The sequence below is a fragment of the Capsicum annuum genome, chromosome 4 (genome assembly GCF_002878395.1).
Source record: "Capsicum annuum cultivar UCD-10X-F1 chromosome 4, UCD10Xv1.1, whole genome shotgun sequence".
In the NCBI taxonomy this organism is placed as follows: Eukaryota; Viridiplantae; Streptophyta; class Magnoliopsida; order Solanales; family Solanaceae; genus Capsicum; species Capsicum annuum.
Window position 1 is genome coordinate 230,010,456 of NC_061114.1, and position 9,950 is coordinate 230,020,405.

The 9,950-nt window shown below is 29.2% G+C and overlaps 1 protein-coding gene across 1 annotated transcript; it reads left to right on the plus strand.

Moving 5' to 3' along the window:
- The first annotated feature begins 477 nt into the window (after window positions 1-477).
- On the plus strand, window positions 478-8,079 carry LOC107866835 (tetracycline resistance protein, class A). The gene is made up of 14 exons (XM_016712838.2): window positions 478-975; window positions 3,486-3,597; window positions 4,342-4,454; window positions 4,579-4,701; window positions 4,989-5,179; window positions 5,306-5,381; window positions 6,549-6,635; window positions 6,742-6,822; window positions 6,919-6,951; window positions 7,146-7,199; window positions 7,285-7,326; window positions 7,425-7,503; window positions 7,611-7,681; window positions 7,771-8,079. The coding sequence occupies exons 1-14, from the start codon at window positions 790-792 to the stop codon at window positions 7,858-7,860; spliced, it is 1,338 nt and encodes a 445-aa protein (XP_016568324.1). The 5' UTR covers window positions 478-789; the 3' UTR covers window positions 7,861-8,079.
- The last annotated feature ends 1,871 nt before the right edge of the window (window positions 8,080-9,950 follow it).

Genomic DNA, 9,950 nt, shown 5'->3' on the forward strand with positions numbered 1-9,950 from the left:
TGGCTTATTTTTTAAAATTAAACACATCCTAATTTAAAGCACCCACCCATTAGGATAGGCTATCTATATCATATACCTTGGAGTGAGATTTTTTCCAGATTCCGACAAACTACTCTTTTTTTTTTACAGAATTTGACACACTAAATATTTTGTTTGAACGCAATTCATAAAATCATCTGCCAAAACTACACCACAAAAGATAACATACCATAGTTATAATAATAATAATATATCTTTTAATTAAATCCAAATAAATTGAGATGGATATTCTATACACTATGATTATGTATGCAAATGTCGAAATGCAAATAAAATGGTCCATACATACACGAGCACTAGTGCAATGAGTTTCCACTTTTACAGTATGTTTTTGTTTGCATGAACTTGCAAGCTACGCATCATTTCAACGTCAAACTTTCATTACTCTTTTGACTTATATGACTCCTCTTTGTATATAAAAAAATTGTTCCATTATATTCCTTCCTTCAACCAAAACTTGCATATCGTTTAGTTGGTAAATACTTTAGACTGTATAAATACTTTTACTACTTAGAGTGAATATAATTTTTTCACCATATGTCATGCAAAAAAGAAAAAGAAAGACACATTCAAAAGATTCTAAAGTCATGAAACAAAACAAAAACAGCACAGAAACAATTTTTCTCCTATGATGTTCTGTCTTAGCTTCTTTCTCTGCTTTTCATGAGATTATTGGCTTTTTGCTCTTTTCATTTTTCTATAAATTCAGTGTTGTTTTTAGAGGTGTGAAAGGGCAACAAATATAATTTGATGGAAAGAATTGAAGCAATGGAGAAATTTTGTTGTGGGCTAAGTCACCTCTACATGACAGTATTTTTGAGTTGCTTCTCTGCATTCATGGTGATTCCATCTATGACTGATGTTAGTTTATCAGCCATTTGTCCTGGACAAGATGAATGTTCACTTGCTATTTACCTTACTGGGGTTCAACAAGTGGTAATGTTTCCTCCCACCATACTTTTGTTATGGTATTGTATTGGAATATTGTTGTATCTGTTCAATGGACCGGGTAACAATCTGACCCCACGTTTTGAATATTTGGGGTAATTAAGTCGTGTTTTGAACTTGTTTACATTTGATATCAAATGTTTTTGACTTGCTGAGATAGTTAGAATACTGATTTTGGTGTATGCTGTTGGTGACGAAGTCAGAATTTTTACCGTATTAAAGAAATGTCACATGAAGAAGTCAAAAAAATTCACTATATAATTTACTACTTAACTACACATTGTATAATTTCGCCTGGTAAATTCACTATATAATCTCGAAATGGGATTTGCCAGTTTTTGAGCAAACCCCTTTAATTTATTTTTTTCACTGTATCGACGCGTGATGGAGTTAATAGTAATAACTAATACTTCGCTAAAAAATGGGTGAATTGTCCTTTTGTTACATAAGTTTAAGGACCGTCCGTTTTGTATCCTAGCATTGAAAAACTGTCTCTTTCAGCTTCGGACTCCTCTATGTCCAATTATGCTACACATGGAGAAGTAGTCAGTACTTTTATTATGATGGAAAAATAATTAAAATTCCTTTGCTCTTAACTATAATAATTTGATATTTGAGTTCATGCACAAAAAACTCTTAACAGAAAGCATTTTCTCCTTTTAGTAAACTTATTATATGTGAATTAAGATTAATCATACTGGTTTAAAGGAAAAAAGAAAAATCTTTTTTTTTTTAATCTGCTTTTCCTTTTCATCAACACTACTTCATTATGTGGAGTGAAAAATATACTCAATACGTATAGCCATTTCAAGAAAAAGTAGTGGAGTAGCAAGTTTGCTTTTATCATCCATGTGAGTAGTGACTGTAATTATCTACTCTTTCTACTAACTCATAACAAGTCACTTTTGAGATTGATTTGACCTGGTAAAAAATTCTTTTCATTAAATATTTATACCAATTAATAAGTATAAGACATGTTTAAAAATATTCATTTATATTTTTAATATGTTATCATACTTTAATATTCATTTATATTTTTAATATGTTATCATACTTTCTTTTTTCCTTTTCATTCTCAGTTTTGCCATCAAGATAACATTTATTCATTGCTTATCTTACAATCAACGCCATCTCTTTAGAGTTTCTTTTATGGATACTTTCAACTTACTCTTTTCATTTGAAAACTTTCCAAATTAATTAATTTGATGGTAAGTCTCACCACGAAATTTTGAGGGGAAAAACATAAAAATAAAGGAATGTTTATCTTATACATTTCGATTACATGAGTAATTCTTATCCTATCAATATAATTTAACCTATCTAACCATATTATTCCTTGAAAATACCTTTTGCTAACCGAACATCATTAAATTTGTTTCACCACTCATATATAGATAGTAAACTCTAAAAAAAATATATAAAAGAAAATGAATGTTGATTAAAAAACTAAAAGAGAAACGAGTTGAATAGAACATGAAAAAAAAGCAAAGAAGAAAAGAAAAAGGGAAAAGTGAATGCTTTAAATTTGATAGCTAGATCGATAAAGAATCTTAGTAAGTACAACTTACACTAATATATTTGTATATGGTGATTTCTCTTTTTATTTTTTATTCAGTAGTTAATATTTTTATTTAGTGTTCTCGTTAATTCATATTCTAAGAATTTTTTTTATATTCAAACTTCAATTCGAGACCTTTAATTAAAGATAGAGAAATTTCTATCCATACTAACGCAATCCTCATTGGTGTATAATATATGATGATTTGTCTCCACGCCTATAGTATGATGATCATATATATTAGTACTACATTTTTGGACCATTTCATATAAGAAGTTTCCTTTAAAAAATGTTAAATATACAGTCTATTTACATTTTTTGGACCATTGCCACTGGCTCTTTAAGAAACTTCCTTTTTAAACTATTCTTTGAACTGATTTTTTAGAGTACTTTATCAATTGTCAGTGACCAGATATTTCATGTTAGCTCATGTTAATTTGTCCCGATTCCCTCGTAAGCCACCCCTTAAACTACTATACATACTTTTTTGAAAAAAAAAAAAAAGTATTTACTTTCCTATTTAAGTTTATTTTCAATAAATTTTGGCAATTTTCAGGATTAACTGAAACTAATTTGGATTCACGTTGATTGACTTAATATGAAAACAAGATGATACCTAACAAAAGATTTGTACATATTTTTCCATCTCAATTTATGAGACATTGTTTTCCTTTTAGTCGGCTCTAAAAAGAATAATATATTTCTATATTTAGTAGTATTAATTAACTTCAAACTTTCTATTTTATCCTTAATGAGATTTAATAGTCACATAATTGGTTAAATTTACAAATTTCAAAAGATTTTCATACCTCTTCTCTTAAATTTTATGCTAAGTAAACACCTTTACATAAATTAGAACGAAATGAATATATACTTTCAGGTTTTGAACTTGAGATTTCTAATAAATATTTTGCACATGGTTTTGGTTACAATATTTCAGATAGTAGGATTGGGATCACTAGTGATGATGCCAGTGTTGGGGAATTTGTCAGACACATATGGGAGAAAAGTCATGCTTACTGTTCCCATGACTCTTTCCATCTTCCCTCTAGGTAATATGGACTTCCTTTTTTCACTTTACCTTAATTTGATTATTTTATAATCCTAATATGCAGATGAGCTTGAACTCACATATTTCATTTAATTTTGTAACCGACTTTAGTTTAACTAATACTTAAGTAGTTACTTCCTTTTTCTTCCCTCTTTTTTTTTTGGGTAAATATAAGAGTGGTTACTCCCTTCTTTTTTTTTTTCTTTTTTTTTTTTGGTAATTATAAGAGTAGTTACTTTCAATCTTTTTCTTTGGGGCACCTACTAAGCAACTCAAACTTTGTTTTCATCATCTAAAAGCATAGGACATAAAATAGAAAATTAATATTGCTTTCACGTTCCTTCTCTTTTCCTCCACTCTACCATTAGATTCTTTCTTTCCTTTTTTCCTTTAACATCACTTCTTAATATATGGTGGCAACAAACCGATTAAATTATCTTTATTTGTCGTTCTCTCTTTTTTTTTGAAAAAAATAAATAAAAAATCTTCCAAGATAAAAGATACGTCTCATTATAAAATATGGCCACTTCCTTCACACGCTAGAACAAGATGTTAATAGACTATTAATCGGTGTTATATGCAGAATTTTTAGTAAGCATTGTCAATATTTAAAAGAACGAACAAATGAACAATTCACTATAGATATTAATAGTGTCAACTACTACAGTAATGTATTAGGTGGACTAAAGTGTATCGTATGAATAACGAAGAGTGTACTGACGACGTGTTATTGAAATGTCCACAGCGATATTGGCATACAGCAGGACAAAATACTTTTTCTATGCTTACTACGTGCTAAGGACCCTCATTGCTATGACTTGTGAAGGAAGTGTTGAGTTTCTTGCTCTTGCCTATGTGGTAATTCTCATACTTGAAGAACACAAATTTTGCGTCGGAATTTTTTCAGATCAACTAGTACTAGTTAGGTCGGTATATTATGTACCAAAGTTACGAAAAATATGTGATTTTTCGTTCATTTTAGGCTGATAATGTTCCAGAAACTCGTCGTGCTTCTGTTTTTGGAGTCCTCTCAGGAATTGCTTCTTCTGCCTTTGTCTGTGGAAACCTCTCTGCTAGATTCCTATCCACTGCTTCCACTTTCCAAGTACGTAATGTTTTCAACTAGTATGATTTTAAGTTATATATACTGATCGTCTAATTTTTGTTACATTATTGGTATGTGTAGCTTAGTTGGATGTAACAGGTTAGTTATTGTACGATATTAGTTACCTTATTTTTAATAGAAAATGTTTGGATTTACTCCTTGTGTGAAATAGCTCAATATTACCTTCAGTTATAATTTAGGTCACGGTCAAATATGAGACGATTTGCTAAGGGCAAGGATATGAATGGTCGCGACTTATAAGTGTTAACCGATTGCTACATGTGTAGGTTGCTACAGCAATGGCAGTGATATCTTTAGTATACATGAAGATGTTCCTCCCAGAGTCGATAATGAAAGACAACAATTTTTCGAATGAAACAGAGGCTATTTGTCTATTGGAAAAAGCTCCAAAGAAAGGATTAGAATTTTTCAAGACATTGCCTTCTTTTTGTGATATGCTCTACTTGTTAAAGACCAGGTTAGCTTACATTTGTCTCAATTTTTAGTATTTCTTATTATTGATACTCATAGTCATTTACATTTGTCTCAATTTTTAGTATTTCTTATTATTGATACTCATAGTCATTTTGAATGAACTTTGCAGCTCAACATTCTTACATGCAGCTATTGTTTCGTTTTTTGTCAATGTTGCACAAGTTGGCCTTGAGGCTTCTTTACTTGTAAGTTTTCCATGACATATAGTAATAAGTAATAGTACTCCCTCGTTTCATATTATATAGTGGTAGCAAGTTCAAGCCCATGGATCTATCCAAAGCCCGTGAAGGAGCGAGATGATGCTTTTGGTTGTTTTGTGTAGCGAGGAAAAGGACGTCAAATTGTCAGTTGGGTTGGTAAAGGCATGGAATATATTGGCGTTGCATGGGCCGTGGTTGTTTTGTGTAGCGAGGAAAAGGACGGCAAATTGTCAGTTGGGTTGGTAAAGGCATGGAATATATTGGCGTTGCATGGGCCGAGTTGAATATGATTACTTAGTGTCTTTCCCTACAGATTTAATTTTAGCTTAATACAGAGTTTAAGAAAAAAAAAAAAAAAATTATTTGGTGGCATATACCAAAATATCCTTATAACTCAGTCAATGTGCCATGATATTACCAAAATATCCTTATAACTCATTGTCAACATGTCATGATATTGACATAGCAATAGCGACTTTAAAATCAAGTCGTCTCAATAAAATTAATGGGCTAAAGCCAAATTTTAATATGAGGTCTAAAATATATCCACATAACGAAAATATTATCAATAATTTAGAGTTATTTTTTTATTCTTCCATATTACTTTTTTTTAGTGTAGTATTGTTAGAACATAGTAATATTATTATTTATAAAAGTAAGGACTAATTTTAATTAATAAGATATTAGTCATTTGTTTGCAATACATAACCTTGAATATTACTGTAAAAACTTTATTTATTAATATCAAGATTTGATAAAAAGTTCTAAAATATTTTTAATAAACAATAGATAGTTCTTCTTTCTTTTTCATTAGTTTAAATTTTATACCTTATATATTTTTCAATCTTTAATATTATTTAAAGTGAAATTAAAAACATAAAATTCATATTAAATTTTTAGGGCCTCAAAATTTTGGAGGTCTTAAACAAAGCTTTACTAGCTTTACCCTTGAGCCACCCCTATTTAAAGTCAAAACATTTCAATTATAGAAGTATGTAGTTCTATTTGAAACCGACTAAAAAGGAAATCCTCATATAAAATTGGAATAGAGAGATTATGAGAAATTGATATATGTTCTTTCTATGTGAAGTTTTATAACTTAAAGATTGGAGGACTTTAATGACAAGTTTGATATCACCAAAATCTATGCAGTTTTTCTTGAAGGCACAATTTCACTTTGACAAAACTCAATTTGCTGATTTGATGATAATTTCTGGGATAGCAGGATCCATATCACAGGTAACTTTGATTTATGATCCTTTTTTATTTTGTATGTTCAATTTTTGTTTTTCTGATGTTTTAATTATTTTAAAAGATATTCTAATTTCTTTTTGTACTATTGCAGCTACTTCTCATGCCCATAGTAGTTCCTGCTTTTGGAGAAGAGAAGTTGCTTTCTATTGGCCTCTTCTTCAGTTGTTTTCATGTACAACCAAATTTATCTATACATATATTATATCTATGTTTTTAACGTATTCAGAAACTTTGTTTTACTGACGTTGTCTCAAAAATTCAATTGCAGATGGTGCTTTACAGCATTGCTTGGTCCTTTTGGGTAGGTCCCTCGCTTCATTACTAGTTCTATGTTGTTCGGTTTCTTTGAAAACATTGTCATGCTCGAGTCAAATCCTTTATAATAATGCATTTTTTGAGAATCCAACACGAGTGTTGCAATGTTTTTTGGAGAAACTTTATTGCTTTTATCCATGCATATGAATGAGGTTATCCTAATGAAGCAACTTCATGCAGGTCCCTTATCTTGGTGCTTTGATCTCTGTTTTGTCTATTTTTGCAATGCCTTGTGTAAGTTCATTTCAATAAAATTCATCTAATGTTCATTAATTTAAACATCAAAATTTGACAAAGGTTTTATGCTAAATACATACAGTTAAAGAGCATTGTATCTAAGCAAATTGGACCAAATGAGCAGGTACATATTCAAGAATCACCCACTTGTTCTTAAATGGTTTAGCTTTACGCCACAAATTTTATTGAGCCGCTTATGACCCTAACTTAATTTTACTTCAGGGAAAAGTCCAGGGGTGCATCACAGGCATATGTTCATTCGCAAGCGTAGTTTCTCCACTAATATTTAGCCCTTTAACAGGTAGCTAAAATAAAACCCCCTTCTTTCTTTCTGTCGATTCTCTGCTGTTATTTTTCTTTTTTTTGGGACATAGGTCAACTTAATCTGATTGTGTTGTTTCGTTCCAGCTTTATTTCTATCGCAAAATGCACCCTTTCATTTCCCCGGATTCGGTATAGCTTGTGCTGCCTTTGCCTCGGTAAGTACTACTCCATATCATAATTCACAATTCAATTTTTATTTTTTATTTTCAATATGCTTGTATAATATAATTCGATTATATTGCAGATGCTAGCCTTCATTCAGAGTCTCATGATAAAGCCTAATAATGATGTAGCCAATTCCAGTGTAAATGATTCAAATTTAGCAGAGCCATAGCCTTGCAAATTAGAGTAACCACATTGTATATATAGTACTTTATTTACTAATTTATTCTATTTTTGAAGCCAAATATTAGTTACCTGACCCTCTTCCTAATGGGATATTAAGAATTTGTAGAAATGTATGAAATCAATTATTAAGTAGATATTTAAGGTTTTTTTGTATGCTATTTATTATTAAAAGTGAATGCAATATGATGTAATTTATTTTCTTCAATACGATGTTTTAGATTTATTTTTTATGAATCTTTGGGTATATGAATTGTAGGATAGTGTTTATTGGGTAGGTAGACTCCAAGATAATCAAGTTTAATTACATTAACTAATTTCGTCAGTTCCCCCTCCCAACTTTAATGTACTTTCGTCCCTGCACGTTGGATCATGATATATACTACTGGATCAAATTGTGACTTATTTGACTTCTAAAAGTGAAACTCATGGGAAATATTCTTTTTAATTTTTTTTTTCATAACAACATTAATTAAATTAACCCGAGAAAGATTTTAAGATAAATTTCAAGTTTGAAAAAGTGATTTTGATTAGTTTTTTAAGTGAATCTTTTTCACTCAGCGAAATTTTACTTTTTTTTTTCAAATTAAATTCATATTAAAAAAAAAAAAAAAAGAAGAAAAAATTACATAGCATGACAAACATCCATGCCTAATTAGACTTTATAGCTATTAGTTTATTTCAACTATACATTTCACACCTTGTGTTTTAATTTAATAGTTATTTGTATGTTGTTCTCTCAATCAACACTCAACTGTATTCGTTATTTATATGCATGCATTTGTATTTGTAGACCGCAATTTCACAAAATATTCAAACTAGATATACCGTAGTTATTTGAAATATAGCTGCGGCTTGTATTTTCTCTCAATCAACACCCAACTGTATTTGTATATATATGCTTAGATTTCATAAAATATACAAAGGAGATATGCAATAACTATTTAAAGTGTTGCTATAATTGTAATTAGGTAAAAGTGTAGCCTCAATTGTACTAGTAGTTGCTTACTATAAAGTTTGCTCTAAAGTAACACAACATGAATGGTAATGGTAGCCAAGATGGGTCGGGTTTTTTAGGATATGAGCTATGTTGATACTAGACTACCTGGTGGAGTTTTTTTAGGGGCCCTTTTGTTATGCGAATTTAAATCAATGAAATCATTTTAACATATTAAACTAATTCAAGGTTGAAGTACGTCAACTTAATTTAAAATATCAAAAGTTAATTTATCATTTATCAATTTTATCATTTTATTAATTATTATTAATTTTTTAATACTTAGATGACTCATCATAATTAATTAGGAGTGATATTTAGTAAAATTATGGTTGAAGCAGCTGCAACAAACATGTCATAAACGCATATTTTTCTTGTTTTAATTAAATTCTACATTAATATACTAATATATAAATGACTTATAATAATTAATTAGGGGTGATATAGTAAAATCACGGCGCAACTCTTAAAGCAGTCATGTTGAAACCAATGTTTTAATTAAATATTATGAATTTTTTAATACATAAATGACTTATAATAATTAATTAGGGGTGATACGGTAAAATCACGATTGAAGGAGGTCAACTTAATTTAATACATCAAGAGTTAATTTATCATTTTCTGTTTATTTTAATTTTTTTAAATATTATTAAATTTTAAACACTTAGATGACTCATAATAATTAATTATGAGCGATATTTAGCAAAATTATGGTTGAAGCAGCTGCAGCAGGCATGTCATCTATTTTTTTAATTAAATATTATTAATTTTTAACAAATAAATGACTTATAATAATTAATTAGGGATGATATAGTAAAATCACGGTTAAAGCAGTTGAAACAAACATCATAAATTAAATATCTATTTTTTTATTAAATATTATTAATTTTAATATATAAATGACTTATAATAATTAATTAGGAGTAATATAGTAATAAAATATTATTAATCCTAATATAAAAATGACTTATTATAATTAATTGTGGGTAATATAGTAAATCACGGAGCAATTAGAGGTAATATGGTAAATAATGAAGTAGCTGGTCGAAACTTTGCAACAGACATGTCATCTATTTTTTTTA

Bases quoted from the DNA above. Each gene is read 5' to 3' on its own strand.
- LOC107866835 (XM_016712838.2), top strand. From the start codon at position 790: ATGGAAAGAATTGAAGCAATGGAGAAATTTTGTTGTGGGCTAAGTCAC. The intron at 976-3,485 runs GTAATGTTTCCT...ACAATATTTCAG, and splicing joins TTACTGGGGTTCAACAAGTG to ATAGTAGGATTGGGATCACT. The intron at 5,180-5,305 runs GTTAGCTTACAT...TGAACTTTGCAG, and splicing joins CTCTACTTGTTAAAGACCAG to CTCAACATTCTTACATGCAG.